The following is an 18,338-nucleotide window of genomic DNA, read 5'->3' as shown; positions in this document are numbered from 1 at the left end:
GGTGCCACAAGACACTGTTTTTGCTACAGCTCAATACAGCTAACATCTTTGGAAATTGGTACAATGAAGTGTATTTTAAAATTATAACATTTACTATCCCCAATAAGTGTAAATTGTGGCAGGCAGATAACAAAAGCAGGCAGACAGATAACAAAAGTAATCCAAATTAATCATTCTCCTAAAGCAGAGGACACAGCAATGGTGAATGAGCAACAAATGAGAGAAAGAGTGACTTAATTTTTATGAGACAAACTAAATGTCAACATGCTACAATGGATCAATTACTGTGAGCCCATTTGTCATGCAATGCATTAGGCCCATATGAAAGTGATTCTTGCAATTAATACAAAATAATATCTACTTGAACAAGATTTTACTTTCTCTTTTGACAGAATTAGTGATAAACACAGTCAGTCTCATGCTATCCTTTAAACAAATTCCTTGAAACCGATACCATAAACAAGGCTAATGAAAAAAGAAGTTAAATTGATGAATCATTAAGACTTTTATTTTATTTGGTAATGTGGTTTGCTTCCTGCTGGGTACAAGATGTCCATGGAGCATTTCATGCATCTGGAGTGAACAAAAGCAGTAGCTGATTATTTAAGATAAGAAGCATTCCACACTATGTATCCAAGATTAGAATTTGGCCTAGACAGCCGAACTACTATCACTGGGAGCCAGCACACCACAGTAAATTGATTGTAAAGCGACAATAAATCTTTCGCCACAATGTGAACAAAAATAATTGATGTCCAAGAAAACATTTTTCTCTCCCTCTCTCATTGAGCTTGGATTAAAAACATCCAGATTATACATGGATGGGTAAGTAACAACATGGATGGTTAACCAGACTCAATTTATTGCTTTATTGGCTGTGAGAATTACTGAATGGGGGACAGTAGAACCTTTTAAAGTTTACTTTGAAGGAAGTAAAGATTAGAGGAACTAGAAAGTTAATTTGTACATCCCCAGATTCAGCTGGAGAAACACACTTGTCAAGCAAATACAGAAAGAAAACAAATCCCCATTCTTATTTTTGGCCTCATTAACAGAGCTTCTAAGCCAATATCAGCCCCACTGAAACCACTGGACGATGCAGATCTCAGCAGAAAACATAGCCAATACAATATTGGAATTTATTTAGGACGGCTGTTATTTAGCCTTAACAGAACTGAATAAAAACATTTGATACCAAAGTCCCCAATGGGACTTGTCCTTTTACGTCTTTCGCAAAAAGGGAGTTAAATCATTGCCTAAACCCAACTTCACTGTCATCCTATGACATGATGATTACACAGATGAAAAGCAGACTTGGAAAATCCCTTCTCTTTTCAAGCAATGTGACTAAAGAGATCACAATAACCTGCAGGACAGAAGAGGCAGCACATTTCACTGCCAAGTATGCTCAAGTTTTTCTTCTCAAATCCTCTAAGCCCTTCACAGTATGAAAACTGAATAGCAACACAACAGTAAAACAAAAACAAAAAACCAAGCCCTTTAAAGGTTTGGAAGGGGGGCCCCCAACGTTTCTGACACAGTAGTGTCGTGTTACTTCGACATAAACTACAAATGTCCTCTGGCTGGATCAGCATTTATTTATATCTTGCCCTTCATATCAATCCCAGCATGGGTAACAACAATATTTAAACAACCAAAAATAAAATACTGTACAACAAAATGAACAAACAACTAGTAAAACCAATAAAACTATCAAGAACAAAAACATGTAATCAGCAGTAGACCCTATCATTATCACCGCAGCAGTGACCAACCATTCAAAAGAGCTCAGGAACCTACGAGGGGTCTCTCACTGGCCTTAGCCCAACCTCACTGTCTGGTCCCAGGGCCTGGTGTGGACAGCTACAGTCAACTGGGTGACTACTGCTGCCTGGGAGTGAGCCATGAAGAAAATATGGACACACCTAGACACGCATATTATACCTGGGCTGAGGGAACTGCCCTGGGTACCAGTCAGTTACTGGGCCATGTTCAAGACCTTGTTGTTAACATATAAAGCCCTAAGCAAATCAGGACCAGGTTACCTGAAAAACAGCCTGTGGGAAAATTCATGTGGCACCACACCTTGTGGCACACAAGGTGTTCATGTGGCACACACACTGTTTTACTGGTTTAAGGCTGTTATTTTGTTTTAATGATAAATGGTTTGTTTTTAGACTGTACGCTGCAGAGAGCTGAAAGATATTAAACAGTATATAAATGCTTTCAAACTAACAGATGCAATAGAATGGCTGTCAGGCATGTGCACCATAGGACCCAATACAGAAGCCTGCGTGCGCTGGACTGACCAGTAAAGCAAAAATGAAGGAGGGGTCAAACTGGCTGAGTGAAAGCAGGAGAAGATCCCAAGCAGGAAATACAGTACTGAAGAAAGGCAGTGAAAGAGCCTCACAGAGCAAGCCTACTCAGAAGTCCTACTGAATTCAGTGGAGCTTACTCCCAAGTAAATGTGGTACGGACTGAAGATTAAGAGAGGAAGAAGGAAGAGCAGAGTTTTAGAGGGAAGGTATGAAGGATTTCACCACTTTTCTAAGTTCACTGGCTGGATGCAGTTAAGCAATCAGTTTCTGCAAAACAGCTGCACTGGAAGTGCCAGAATAAAAGAAACAAACTTTCAATTGTATTAACTAACTTTATTTTGCAATATAACCTGGCTTTGGCCCAACATTATTTATTTGTTTATACTATGCCCTAACCATGTCCTGTTCAAAAATATTGGGAACTGGGAAAAATAATAATAATCAAGATTACAAATTCAGGGCATACTACATTTTCTTTCATCCCCAATGTTTATAGTGTTTGTGTCAGGCAGCATAAAAAAGCACAGCAGCAATGTATATATTTTGTAATAATATAGACACTATAAGGATTGCATCATACCTTATTTTTCTTGCTTAGGCTCCAATCCTAATCCCATTTATCTAGGTGTAAACCCCCAATGAATTTAACAAGACTTGCTTCTGAAAATCCATGTTTAGGATCGCACTGTTGTTTATCTTTATGGAAAAACAAAACTGTGTTGCATATGCCCCAATGTAGTGGTTCCCAACCTGCGGGCAGCAGCGTTATTCCACGGATTCTGTGAACAAATTATCCCAGAGCCCCAACCCCAGCTGCCTGATAAGAATCTGTACTTCCAGTTGTTGCTGCTTTTATATACACCGCAGATCAGTCTCTTAACTATATACTTTTATGCAAAGTGAACATACACATAGATTAAAATCCTATGTCCAATTACCTAATACCCAGGTAATTTTTTTAAAAAAATCACATCCATTATGTTATAAAATTGAACCACCAATTTTTATTTTCACAACAACCCTGTGAGCTTAAGAGAGACCAGTCCTGGTCACTAAATGAGCTCAGTTCAGCAAGAACAAGTCTCACGGATACAAACATCAACACTAATACAGGCAAATTCAGAAACAGACATTATTACATATTTGTCTATTCAAGTATTATTGCATAAAACTGACTTCCTGTTGCCCAAGTTATTTGTGGCTTTAACTGCATTGCAGCATTTGTGGTAATGAAGCAACAGTCTACAAGTTCTGGAGCCATTTCTGGAACATCAATTCTAAAATCTGTCTCAAACTATTTAGCTCCATGAGGGTTCCTAGAAATCTTCCCTCCATGTACACCAGAAGCGCATTGCTGGATCAAACAAAAGACCCATCTAATCCAGCATCCTTTTGTACTTTATTTTGTACTTTGTTTTGTCTGTGCTGAACCCTCTAACATTCAGCTCCATTGGATGTCCACAAGTTCTGGTGTTATGAGAAAACTTTCTCCATCTACTTTCTCTACACTATAAATTATTGGACATACCTCCTTCTTTCCCCCTCTTACTCAATCTTTTATTTAATCTACAAAGTCCCAAATGTTGTAACCTTTCCTCATAGGGGAGCTTGGCCATTTTGGTTGTCCTTTTCTGAACTGTAAATTGGGAATGTCTATCAAAGCATAGCTGTACTAACTCAAACTATGCTTTGGTTGACAGAACCATTTCCACCTCAGCACTTTCGTTTTTGAGTAAAGGTGACACAAACAATACACTGTCTTCCAACTGTGGTATATAGGCATTAAGATATTGAGTTTTATTTTCCTGATGATCCCCAACATAGAATTCATATTTTTCACAGCTGCCCCACACACATAGCTTATGTCTTCATTGAACTATCCACTATGACCCTATGGTCTTGCTCCTGGTCCGTCACTGTCAGCCAAGACTCCATTAGTTTACACCTGCAATTAGGTTGTGGGGGGTTTTTTTGCCCCATTTGTGTCACTTTACAGCTTACATTGAATATCATTTGCCATTTTACTGCCAAATCATCCTATTTGGAGATATTGCCTCACAAATCCCTTTTTGTGACCCTAAGCAATTTGGTTTCAGCAGCAAACTTGGTACCTTGCTGCTCACCCCTAAATCTAGGTAGTTTGTGTACAAGTTAAAAAGCACACATCTCAGCACTGGTCATTGGATGACTCCACTTTTTACATCCCTCCATAGGGAGAACTATCCATTTATTCCCAATTTCTGCTTCCTATGTCTTAACCAGTTCTCAATCCATAAGATGACACCTCTTATTTCATGACTACTGACCTTATTCAGGTACTTTGTAATAAGGTTTCCACACACACACACACACACACACACACACACACCAGCATCTTCTTGGTGGAGATACATACCATGTTTGTGAATAGCAGTTTCATGTATGTATATCTCAGTGCTCTTCCCACTATGTTCCTGGAAATCTCGTTTGGAGTCTTGAAGGATGTATGTGCTGGGGCAGCCAAGCTTATGTTAAACCCACTTTCAAGACTGAGATATTTCCATAAAAATTGCTATACAGTGGGGGAAATGGTTACCTAAATTCATTCTAACACAAAGCAGTTTCTGTTCTTTGCCTTTTGAATAAGAGGCAGTGATGTGGCAACATCATGCATGGGGGAGGGGTATATACTGGAGAGAGTGAACCTTGATTTGGAATCCACAGCCTTTAGGATCATAACCAGGATATCTTTACAAGCACATCAACTTGCATTTTACAGATGAAATTTTATATCTGAACATTAAAAGAAATAAATTCAGTAACTAACTTTCCCTGGAACATCTGGAACAGGCTCCCCTTCCATCTTCTATAACCTTATACAAAGGAAGCACTAAGAATCTTGTCATTTGCCACACATTCCTTTGTGATAACTTAAGCCATGAGCTCTTTTTCTGCACCTAATAATCACTTTATGATAAAAGATGACTTCAGTCTGATAGCATGAGCCTGTCACTGCACCATTAATTAGGGGAATAGGAACACTGAACGGTCAGGGCTAGCATCTGAACAAAACCAACTCTGTTCAAGGAATACTGCAGCAGCTAGCCTGAACACTCATCTCAAGCTGAGTTAATAAACAAAGGGGAAAAACACCCCAGGAACACTATGATCATATTCCATTGTTCATTACTAAATTAACTGAATTCCTATCTTTCTACAGACCTGTAGTTTCCAGTCTGTAAAAATTATTTGTCAGAGCACTTTGTATGACAAATATAGGGAGAGGAAAGAAAGCAACTGAAATTTGTGTTCCATTTCCTTCTCATCACAGCACTGATTCTCTGAAAAACCCTACCTTTGTCTTTCAAAAACCATGGGGGGGGGGACAGTAGCAAGTAAACATACACCTAAAAAATCTGCACTTTTAATGAATTGTTGTTTTAAAATCTATTTGTATGTTACAGTGACCAAGATGGTGGACCAACCAAAATGGAAGGATCTAAAGGAAGTGTAGTCTAGGTATAATCTGGCTATTACAGTCCAAGAGGTTTGCTGACATATGAATAGAATATCCTATTAGCCCTCCATTCACCTACGTTTCAGCATGCATGCCTTCATTTGGTTCTATGAGCAGAAGTGAAACAGTGAAAGCATGTGGCCTTGCTGGAACATTTGCTGATCTGTACTATACATTCTAGCTGAGTCCCAATTACAGTGGTGCCTCGCAAGACGAAAAACTCGCTAGATGAAAGGGTTTTCCGTATTTCGAGGTGCTTCGCAAGACGAATTTCCCTATGGGCTTGCTTCGCAAGATGAAAACGTCTTGCGAGTTTGCTTCCTTTTTCTTAAAGCCGTTAATACCCGGGGAGTCCGCGCTCCGCAAGACGAAAAAATCGCAAGACGAAGCAACTCGCGGAACGAATTAATTTCGTCTTGCGAGGCACCACTGTATTGTGAATTTTAATAACCCCCAACCATTCAGTAAGAGATTTGACTTCCTTGGGTTTCCCTTTCAACTTCATTTTTACCCATCCTCTCCTATTTGAGATGCTTCCTTTTTTAAGGTCAAGTGTGACTGCACTGGACTTTCTTGACAACTGTTTGCTTACACATATGTTTAATTTTATAGCATTATGATCACCGCTCCCAAAACTTTCAACAACGCATACATCTTTCACCATGTCCCATGTGCCACTTAATTTTAAGTTGAGGAATGCCCATCCCCTCATCAGTTCCATGATAAACTGGAGCGCAGTTACTTTGGATATCTAGAAATTTTATCTCTTTGTCATGATCAGAACATGAAAATGAGGGCAACTCAATTCACCCTATCCTAGACGTTTTCTTTATAACCGCTTTGCCTGTTCCAAAGCTGTGGAATGTTATTGAAAGCAGGATCCAGACCACAACTAAGCCTTGATGGGCTCAAGCTCAAGTTAAACTCTGCTCCCACTTTGTGTTTATGCATATATTTTTTTAAAACTGTCCTGTTGGATCTGAACTATAAACATACAACCCCCCCCTTTCGCAAATAAGCCAACATTGATGTCATAAATATATAGAATCAAAGAATTGTAGAGCTGGAAGGAAATCAAAGTGTCATCTAGTCCAATACCCTGCAATGCATGAATCACAACTAAAGCATCCCTGCGTGCAGGGTTTTAAACACAATACAGTCGTACCTTGGGTTGAACGCCTTGGTACTCAGACGTTTTGGCTCCCAAACACCACAAACCCGGAAGTTAGTGTTCCGGCTTTTGTGGAAGTTAGTGTTCCGTTTTTTGGAAGCCAAATGTCTGACATGGCTTCTGCGGCTTCGGATTGAGTGCAGGAAGCTCCTGCAGCCAATCGGAAGCCATACCTTGGTTTTCAAACCATTCCAGGAGTCGAACGGACTCCCAGAATGGATTAAGTTTGACAACCAAGGTACCACTGTAATGGAAATCAAGAGAAAATGTTAAGACAATGTACCATGGTTTTTAAAAACTGCTTTAAAGGTTTATTTTACAATCAAGCAGTAAATCAATTTTATGAAATAAATTAATATTTCTTTCCATTTCATGAGAAAGAAGCACACAAGGTGAAAACACACTATTTTGTGTTAAGAAACATTACTCACTTTTCTTAATATTTAGGAGCAATTATACCCCACAGACTTACAAAACCACATTTCAAACCCAAATTTTAATACATTTTCCAGTTAGACACAGTTAGACATTATAAGTGTTTGCAGAGTGCATGTTGAACAGTACTTGTTAATTCTGAACAAAACAAATTCCTTCCAGTAGCACCTTAAAGACCAACTAAGTCAGTTCTTGGTATGAGCTTTCGTGTGCATGCACACTTCTTCGTGTGCATGCACACTTCTTCAGATACACTGTGTATCTGAAGAAGTGTGCATGCACACGAAAGCTCATACCAAGAACTGACTTAGTTGGTCTTTAAGGTGCTACTGGAAGGAATTTGTTTTGTTTTGACTATGGCAGACCAACACGGCTACCTATCTGTAATTGTTAATTCTGGTTTTGGAATAATTTTGACCCTAAATGTGAAACTCTCCCAGAACGTTTTGACTCATTAAAAACTGATAAATCACTGGGTTCAATGATACAAACCCAAGAGTTCGTAAAGCATTCAAACGAGAAATTACCAATCCTCTAACAAAAAAATGTAACCTGTCTCTAAAATCTGCCTCTGTACCTGAGGACTAGAAAGCAGGCAATGTTAACATAAGTTTTTAAAGAGAGATACTGATGATATTCTGCAATTTACAGGCCAGTTAGCTTGGTGTCTATTTCAAGAAAACTGGCAGTCAGCATTATTAAAGATAGACATACCAGGCATATGGAGGAACAAGTCTTGCTGAATCAGAACCATACCCATACCCTGATGATATGATGAGATAATTTTCACAAAGCATTGGTAACAATGCTATATAAACATTCCGTTCTTCTTGGCACCGTATTTGGAATTGCAGTGATTTTGTTCTGCCTTTGTAACGCAAGGATGAAAAACAAGCGCTTACTTATTTGCCACTCACTCACAGATAGGATCTTTGGCTTTTACTTAAGGTATATGATTTAAGAATGCCAGAAAGCACACACCTGTTGAAATTTGTGTGCCACACAACAGCTTGATAAAGATAAAAGTAAATTAACTGTAGTAACATGCAGTCCTTGAAATCCTGTGTTAAATTATTCTATGGAAGCTTTGGGATTCCCTGTACAGGGAGGTCCACCTCCCTCCGATGCCAGCTCTGCGAAGACCTCGCTTTTCATACAGGTATTTGGCATGACTTGCTGTTAATTTTAGCTTTCCTGGCATACTAACTTTTAACTTATTACTGATCTGACTTTTATTGCTTTTAATGTATTGCAAGTCAAGCATGAATATTTTGTTGTTAGTGAGATAGTAAATTTTAAAATAATTAAATAAACCCTCACAGTCCTAGTAGAGTTTTTTCTTCTTCTTGTATTTAACAGACAGTGTTTCAATAATGACCTAATGCAGTACAGTGGTACCTCTGGTTGTGAACGGGATCCGTTCCAAAGGCCCGTTCGCAACATGAAAGGAACACAACCCACAGCAGCGCTTCTGCGCATGCGTGTGACGTCATTTTGCGCATCTGCGCATGCGGTGAAACCTGGAAGTAACCCTTTCCGGTACTTCCAGGTTGCTGTGGGACGTGGGACGTAACCTGAAAGAACGCAACATGAAGTGGATGTAACATGAGGTATGACTGTAGTAGTAGAACCTAACTGTTGTACTGAACCAGCAGTCTAACTGATCCAGCATCCTGTCCCCAGCACAGACAACCCAAGTATAATAAGCATGATAATGTTATACTACAACTCTCACCCATTTTAGCAGACTGGGAGAAGAAAAACATCTTTCTTACCTGAATACTGTACACATATAAGATACAGAGTAAATAGGAACAGCAAATGGAGCTTCCATTTCCACTGGTAGCACCACACTTGGCTCTCATAAGACATCCTATGAAAATAAAAAATAAGAAAATTTAAAATATGCTTTTGCTTTTTAGTGCAAGCAATCTTCTATTACTAATACAAATGCAACATTCCTTTAAGCAGGGATGGAGAATATCCAGATATGGGCCAATCTTGGACCTCCAGGGGGTTCAAGTTGACCCATAAAGCAATTTCCCAAAACCATACCCCCCTGTTCATCAGCTAACTTCACTGTGTAACATCAGCTAGTGGGCAGGAGGGCAGGGTTCAATCCTACTGGAGTCTACTTTGCCATCATGTTCCCTGTGGGTAATGTTCTGGTGAAGTACACCATTGTAGTCAGCGGGATTGAACCCTCCACTAAACTGGTGAGCAGAGAGTTCTACCAGGCTAAGGTTGGTTGCAAATGTCTATTCCCCTGCGGCAATCAGGCATGTAGTCAAAGTCTAGTGTGAGCTGTTTAAAATCCCTTTTGAAAACAGATCTATGCTGCAATCTGAAGTCCTCATATTTGGAGCTTTAAAGCACAGTGTCACCCGACATCAGGTGTCTGAAAAGTGGGTGGCCTTGGCCGCCTGTCAAATTTGGCCCTCTGAGGAGGCGAAATAAGGATCTGGCTCACCACCTAGAAAAGGTTCTCTGCCCCTGCTTTAAAGAGTTGATAGGATTTTTGCTTCACTGAATAAGAGGTATGTTAGAGACATGAACTCTGAACTAGAACTTCGGTGGAGTTGAGTTGTATCTAAGTCAATCAGGCTCAATTTAAGCATGCTGACCAATAAAACATGTTTAGCTTTGTTCCTAGGTTCAGTCACCGCATGACTCTGAAGCTGACAGACCATTCTAGAGTGTGTTAGTTGTTATTTTTTTAAAAAAAACACACCAAAAAAGAAACTGATTTCGGTTTGCTAAACCACTTCCATAACCTCTTTCTGAAAAGCACAATGGTCATGAACATGAAAGCGACTTCTGGACTGCCCACACACTGCTGCACACTCTGCAGCAGGGCTTCCTTCCCCTAATCTTCCCTTTTTCTTCTTGCACAATATATAAATTCACTCTCATTTTTTTCACAAATAAAACAAACATTACATTGTCAAACTACATAACCATGAGATAAGCGCCAGATCTGTCAGCACAATGGATGAAGTTCAGGTAAAACTGTATTATCCAGATCTATCAATGTATACCCACCAGAACATTTTAATGTTTTGCCACTTTCTTGGAACAACAGACTCTGCAAAGCCATTTCACAAGATGGATTTGAAAGGGCACCAAGTTTCAAAAGTATTTTGCCACATAGTGAGGTAAGCTGCTGTTCATGAAAGAGAAGTCTAAAACTGTAGCTAGTTGTGCAAAGCTTGCTTCATGGTTTCTTGGGCTGTAATCAGTCACAGAAGGGTAATTAAAGGCACTTCAATTGGCGAGACTTGGATATTTTTATTCCACCCACAACACAAGAATCTCTGGAGAGGATACTTGAACTGATAATGCATAAACAAACATATTGCTTGTGTACTGTGTACTACATATGAAACTTAGTAAGAATGTACCACTGGATAAGTTTCTGTAGTTATATGTGGTTCTTTTATTTACATGAAAATCAATAACAATTATTTGGAAAGGAAGAAAACAAACAGAATGTCATTTTAATGCAGCAATTCTAAAGGAAATTATATTACACACCTTGAAATGCTTATCTCAGGAATTATTCCATTTATTCTGATGAGGTTACCACAAGATTAGTGTTAAGACTTCAGCTTAATTGTGCAATCTTATATTTGAGTTCCACTGGCTGACTTGGCATGATGAACATGGTAAAGAGGCCATAGCATTCTGCACCAGCTGCAACCTCCAGGCCAGCCATAAAGGAAGCTCCACAAAGAGTGTAATACAGCAGTCTAAATGTGAGATTACCAGTGTGTGAATCACAGTGGCCAAGCTATCCTTGTGCAGGAAAGGGCACAGCTGACACACAAGCTGCCACTGATAGCAAACGCTCTTTGCCAGTGAGGCCACTGGGGCATCCATGGAGAAAGGTGGTTCTAAGAGCATCCCTAAACAATAAAATCCTTCAGAGGAAGTGCAGCCTCATCTACAACAGCCAAAAAGCCCAATTCACAGACCACGGAATGACTCACCCACAGTTTATCTATCTTAACAGGATTCATCTTGTGGCACCCTCCATCTGAGCTGCCAGAATGTAGACACATAGTTCCCCTCCAACCCATAACACACAGAAACGGTCCAGGAGAATACCACGATCTGTGGTATCAAAAGCTGCTGAGAGATCCAGCAGGAATAACAGAGCAGCATCTCTCCTGTGGAGAAGATAATCCATCACAGTAACCAAAGTCAATTCAGTGCCCAAACCAGGCCTGAGCTCAGACTGAATATGGGGGTCATTTCACCAGCGCAGCGGCAACACGTCTTTCTCCACCCCCAGCATAAATAGAGTATAGGATCGCTCCATAATTCTCTCTAGATCACATCCACAAGGTATCTTTTAAAAATGAACCAGCTTGCATTTCAAATGAAAACTGTAGGAGGCTAAAAGTGCAACCCTATTCATGTCTACTGAGAAGTAAGCCTTATTGAATTAAATGGGACTTACTCTAAGAAAAGTGTATACAGGATTGCAACCTAATTCTTGTTAAATTTTCTAACTGCTTCTTATTTTCTTTAAATAAATAAGCAGATGATTATGAAACATGGTTTTTCCTTATTGAAGCTTGTTCTAAATTATGAACTTAAAAGAATTATGAACTTAAAAATAAACTTAATAGCACTTGAAGATGATCATACACCACTTGGGACTTTGAGACATAAAAAGATCTTTGATGAAGCCAGACACTCTAAAACTAGATTCGCACACAACAAAATGATTGTCCTGCAACTCAGTGCAACTGCAACTAAATCCTTAATAAAAACCCTGAAAATGGAATGCCAGAAATGTGTAATGAATAGTTAATAAATGTACCAATATGCTGGGTTCTTTATTAGACCTAGAAGTTTGCCTTCAATTCTCTTATCTTAGTTGCCTCTCTGCGATAATAGGGAAAACTCCACATAATTTCTGTAGGAACAGAATTAAGGAGCATTAATGGCTCGAACATAATTCTGAGACAAAACTACCTTATCTGTTCAAATGAACACAAGTAGCTACTCCAGTGTTTCAACAAATACAACTATGAACTAAGCTGAACTGGGTAAATACAGACTGCACCATGAATATCACAAAGTGAAATCTAAGCTTCCATATTTAGTCAAGTTTGCCTTAAAAAAGATTATGCTTTCACTTTTTTTTGGGGGGGGGGAGGAATGAGAAAGAGACAACAAGTTATTCAGATTCCTATGTATCCTAATATGTCTGTAACACATGACTTACCAAACATTGGCGCAGGTCCAATTGTGATTTCTGGGTGTCAGGTTGGTGGCCACAGTTTAAATACCTCTGCCTTACTCCATAGTTAATTCCATTTCCATTTCCACTCTGTGGGTTTCTCCTTCTTGCATACTGGGACAAGTGAATTGTTTTAAGAGCAAGCTACAGTCAAGCAGTGTAACTGAGATCACAGAATCGTAGAACTCTAGTGTTGGAAGGGACCCCAAGGGTGATCTAGTCCAACTCCCTGGAAAATAGACATTCCATTGTAGTGACCGTAACCTAGGTTTAAGGTGGCATTTGGTGCCTAGCTTATATATCTGAGTTTCTAATACTGTCCCCACCCTATTGGCACAGGAGGAGATGGGGGACAAGCTGAAATGCTTGTGCTACACCAAATTCCTCCCACTGAAGGTAAGAAAGATTGGATCGTCCTAAATTAATTATTATACTCAATCCAGAGTCTATGTCTCAAGTTACATCTACTTTATTTTGTTTTTATATAGGTATTTAAATCTCAACATGTGTACTCCAAACACTGAGGCATACCAAAAGCCAAATTTACTTTGTGAAGGTGAGAGCCTACTGATATTCCTAACATCCTCCCTTGCTCCTTCCTACTGACTGCTGCACATAATTCTCTTCCTTTGGCTTCCAACAATGGACACTATTTTGTAATGTTACCTCACATGTACACACATATCGGTTTTTAAAACACTCACCTAAAGTCAACAAACACAGTGGCATCTAGAAAAGAATCATTATTTGATTTCCCGATTTAGTTTGCATAGTCAGAGACCGGAAGTGACTATGCAGCATATAGTCTAAATTCTGCCCAAAGCAGACCATTCTTCTACCAACTCTCCACAGATCAGCTAAGGCACTCAAGTTCCAAATGTGTCACAGAACTTATCCAAAGGTGCCAAATAAAACTTCACGCAGATTCAGATGCAAACCACATCTGAATGGGCAGGCAACCTCTTCCAGAATCACCATTCAATTTGACCTAAGCTATGGAAACTTCCACAATCAGATCCTAACTGTAAGCCAACCCATCTATCAAATAATCCAGAATAAAACTGTGCTGAGTTAAACTGCATGCCACTCAATTTGTAGTTACTTCAATTGCAAATAACTGTTCTTGTTGCCTGCTTGGGTATGGAAAAACAATGTTTGTGTCAATGTATAGCTACAATACAGTTAAGAGATCATGCTGAACACAGTCCACCAAACGTGTATTCTGGCCTCACACCTTTCCCCAATTTTGAAATACTAGACAGGCAGCAAAAACAGACATTTCAGTGAGACTCTACTGAATTGCAATATATGACTAGCATGCTGCATTTGGCTTATTAAGTTTCAAGAAAAGAAAATGAAAAATGAAGCTATATGTGGGAACTCTTCTTTTCTTTTTAAAAGAACTTTCCTGAGCTCAGTGACTCACATTTAAAGCACTGAAACTGAAAACACATCCTTTATGAAAGGTATGTAAAGTATATTTCTAACTGTAATTTCTGACATTCTTTCCAAGACATTACAAGCATGGAGGCCTCAGGGACCCCAAAGCAATGGTGAATAATAAGCATTAAGAGTTTTGATAGCTCCACAATGGTGGATGCAAACCAGTGGGCTTCAGAGAGACCTTTCTACTTTAATGTAAGTGATTGGAAAATGCAACAGAAATATTATATTTTTATTCGTTTTTACTGTAGAGATGATGATTTTTTTTAAAAAAAAATCAGTACATTTCCATATAAGATATTTAGACAAATAACTGTATATCCTCATTCTATTTCCTTCCTGGACCATATTTAGGTTTACATTGTCTATCATAGTTTTCGGGAAAGTGCCATAATTTTGTCTTTACTCAAAATGCTGACCTCCCTGTTGTCTGATGCACTGCCCAATTAAAATGAAGTAGTCTTGAGACTGAAAAATGATGACAGTTGAACAGAATCAATCATCTTTAATCCAACTGCTTTTTAAAAAGTACATATGTCCTTGTGGATTAGGTAGTTGGTCTTGAGTAGGCATATTATAACAAGAAAAGTCATTCACAGAGAAGAGCATTGCCAAAGACTGCATTGCACTGTTGTGATATGTACATGATGTATTGAACAAAGAACTCAGTACAACCCTCTAAAGCTGAATGTTACAAAGTCTGACTTTGGTGAGAGTAATGAATAGGGTGAGCACAGGGTTTCCTTGGTTTCATTCAGCTAACTGTGACCCTGCATGATTAGCTACCAGAACTAGCATTTGTGAAGTTCTGACCTCAGATGAAGTTACATGTACAGAAGAGAGCATGCAAATATAAGTTTCCTCTTGAAGACTAACTTTTGCTGATGTGCAATAGATTTAGAAGAAACTGCTGTCTCAGGTGCTTTTCCATAAGGGTAGTTTGGAGTGAAGGAAAACAAAACCAAATATCAAGACTATAATGTGATCATAAAAGAGATTTTAACTGCTAAACAATAATGCATATACAGTGGTACCTCGGGTTAAGAACTTAATTTGTTCTGGAGGTCTGTTCTTAACGTGAAACTGTTCTTAACCTGAAGCACCACTTTACCTAATGGGGCCTCCTGCTGCCGGAGCAGGATTTCTGTTCTCATCCTGAAGCAAAGTTCTTAACCCGAGGTACTATTTCTGGGTTAGCAGAGTCTGTAACCTGAAGCGTATGTACCCTGAAGCGTATGTAACCCAAGGTACCGCTGTATAAACTATAAAAAGAATAATTTAATCCAACCCATGTATTAATAGTTTTATAACATTAACATTCAAGAATGTAATTAATTATAATGCAAATATCTGCAACACTTCCAAAAAGCTTCCAAACTTTTTTCAAGGGCTCAGTGTCCATTACAACGCATTGCAACAATAATACTTCTCTGTTCAATTAGGCATATTTCCCAGCACATAGGATTGCAGCTTTTATCTCATCTTATTGCTGAAACCATTGGAAGCTCACAATTTCAAAATAAACCCTGAAAGGGGGGAAAGACCAAAATACATGATAGAAACTTTTTGTTTAACCTTTTATTTATTTATTATTCAATCTCTATCCCACCCTTCCTGCATAAGGAGCCCAGGGTGGGATTCCCTCCCAATGCCTCACCACTTCCCCCTTTTCTTGTAAATCTGTTCTGTTTAGGAGTCCCTAATTCCGTTATATCGCAGCCAGCTCTATTACACTTCATTTTGCAGTAGTGTAATATTACTTATGAGTATCATTATGGTGCCCTAGTTCGCGTCATTACACCTGTCTACAGTGGGAAATGAACACTGCCAAAACTGGTAGGATAGTAACAAATGATCTAAGAGATTTTTTTAAACCAACCAACCACCACAGAATTGTCTTTATTTGTAAAAGAATCTGTAATGTTAAAGAGAAAGTGGGATGTAATCTCCAAATGGACCCTGTTCAATGTTCCCAAGTCATGTGAAACAGCAGGTTCAGAAATATAGGATTGTGTTGGCATCCAAACGTTAACAGCTGTGCGGATTATGACTGCAAAAACTTGGAGAAGCACTAAGGCTCCAACAATTGATCATTGGCAGAGGAAGACCCAGGACATTATATTTATAGTATTGACCAAAATTACCAGTTTCAAACAACTATGGGAGGGAAGAACCCAGACAGGGATTTTCAAAAGAACTGGATCTCGTTTATTTTGTACTGGAACCAAAAGAAATGTTGATGAAATTGTCATTATAGCTGTATTAAGCATTGCATTGTTGCTCTGATATAAATCTGATACCTTTTAAAAATGTATTAATTTCAGCATCTGAAATCTGGTATGATGAAAGGTGGTATGTAAGTGTTCTCTCATAATTAACTTATAGCAGGTAGTTAATTAATCACAGGAAAACATGCTTAAGTTGGTAACAAAACATTATTGATTGTTTACCACTTCCAAGACTCCCAAGCATTACAACCAAAATGGGAGAATTAATTCAGGAGCATGTTGAAATGACAGCTTTTATTCTTCACCTTTCACAAAATAACTGAGTCTGCAAAAATCCCCATTCCCTCTGATTATATAGGCAGACTACCCAAGTGCCAAGTAAAGGAGGTGAGAGGATTTTGGTTACTGTGCATGAATGCAGTAACAAGTAGTAGCCAAATGGGCAAGTCCAGCCAGCCACTAGAAGACTTAAATGCATAAACTCCCAAATCTAACGCTATGTCATTCTCTCTCCAAGAAAAAGAAAAAATCTAAAAGCCTAGCAGACAGGAAGAAAGGCTGGAAGTCCAAAGGAGCTCAATACCTTCGGTTCTCTGAACCTCCCCCCTTGTTTTTTGGCAGAGCACCTTTTCAGCTAGAAATAGCTCCTTTATGAACCAAGATCTCGCTCCCACTTTGACTCAGGGAAAGTTTGGGGTTTAAAACTCTACAGAGGTATGTCACCATAACTTTATGAAGTTCTAACAAAAACCCACAAGTGCGCAACTGCCCTCCTACCTCATCCACGAGAGCAGGAAACCCTAAAGCAGAAGTAAATCAAGTTACTAACAAGCGTCAAATGTGAGTTTGTGGTATCTTTAAAACTAACTCTTTCACCGCTGCTATTCGGAATGTCATCAATTGTTCCCTCTTTTTTTTAACAAAGGGGAAGGGAGAGAGATCCTGGTAAATCACGAGCTTTGGGGCTGGTGCGAAGCCTCTTACCTGCTCTTCAGGGGGGAAAAGGCTCCCTCCGTCCCTCCTTTCCGGCCCTGCCTACCTTTCTGCCCCGAAAAGAGTCACCATCTCAGTCTCGGGGGAGGCCGTGAGGAGATATGATCTTGTCGTGTCTGGCCTAAATATGCCGCGGAAGAAAAGTGCAGACGACCGCGAAACCGGTTTATTTGGTTCCCGGGGGCTGGCAAGGCATCAGAGAGCCATTCGCGAGGCTGCGGCCAGAAGAAGAAACGCAGAGCGCCTTCCCTTCCCAGGGCCGAGAAGGAGGGCGAAACTTACATGTTCACATTACTCGGTGCGCGCAACCATCCTCTCCTGCTCAGGGCTGGCTGGCACTCTTCCTCCTCCTCCTCCTCCTCCTCGGGCTTTTCTACCTCTCCGTGGACAAGTTCACGAGCGCAGCTGCTCCATCCCCCTCAGGGCTTCCCTCCACGCGCAAAGTTGGCGGTATACCGGCTCGCGCCTCTTCCCCGCCTGAGGGGCAGGCTAAAAAATAAAATAAAAAACCAAGAAAAACGCGGCACAAAACACCGCAGGGAAAACTTTGAGCGGCGGCGGCGGCGGCAGCTGCGTCTCTTCTGAGGGCGAAGGAGCCCCACACACACCGAGGCGGAAAGGGCTCCTTTGCGCCACGTTCCCGCCCAGTGGGGCGACTCTCGCGCAGGGCCAAGACCTAGAGGCCGGCCGCTCAGGTGGCTGCCGCGCCTCAAGATTCGCCTGTGGGGCTCCCGGGCGGGCTCCGGCTGGCCCCCTCTCGCCTCAGGAGGCCGGCCTACGACGCTCAGCCCCACCCTAGAGCGGCGGGCGGAGGAAAGGGACCCAAAAGTTTCTCAAGCGCCGCCGCCGCGCAGCTTCATACACGAGCCGACACGCTGGAATCTCCTTTTCAATGAGAAGCACGTGCTGGAAACGGTGGGGGTGGGGGAGTTCTGCAGTTTCTGCCCCAGGTTCCCCGGCCTGACTTCCAAAGGGCCCTGAAACATGTGCGTTAGGAAAA

The 18,338-nt window shown here is 40.3% G+C and overlaps 1 protein-coding gene across 4 annotated transcripts in view; it reads right to left on the bottom strand.

Moving 5' to 3' along the window:
• The window catches only part of ADGRG6 (adhesion G protein-coupled receptor G6), a 96,525-nt gene extending 78,456 nt beyond the window's left edge, over positions 1-18,069 (bottom strand). For 3 of the 4 annotated variants that reach the window (XM_081855259.1, XM_081855261.1, XM_081855262.1), the window contains exons 1-2: positions 17,385-17,575; positions 9,199-9,296 (exon numbers count right to left, since the gene is read on the bottom strand). In XM_081855259.1, coding sequence (XP_081711385.1) covers positions 9,199-9,296; positions 17,385-17,410 — 124 coding nt within the window. In that variant the 5' untranslated portion in view covers positions 17,411-17,575. Of the gene's footprint in view, positions 1-9,198; positions 9,297-17,384; positions 17,576-17,620 lie in introns of those variants that run through there. The other variant, XM_081855260.1, reaches the window with a different exon arrangement.
• Positions 18,070-18,338: the final 269 nt, after the last annotated feature.

Source organism: Podarcis erhardii (genome assembly GCF_964252035.2).
Source record: "Podarcis erhardii genome assembly, chromosome: 3".
NCBI classification, from domain to species: domain Eukaryota; kingdom Metazoa; phylum Chordata; class Lepidosauria; order Squamata; family Lacertidae; genus Podarcis; species Podarcis erhardii.
This window is presented reverse-complemented; position numbering and strand designations above follow the sequence as displayed.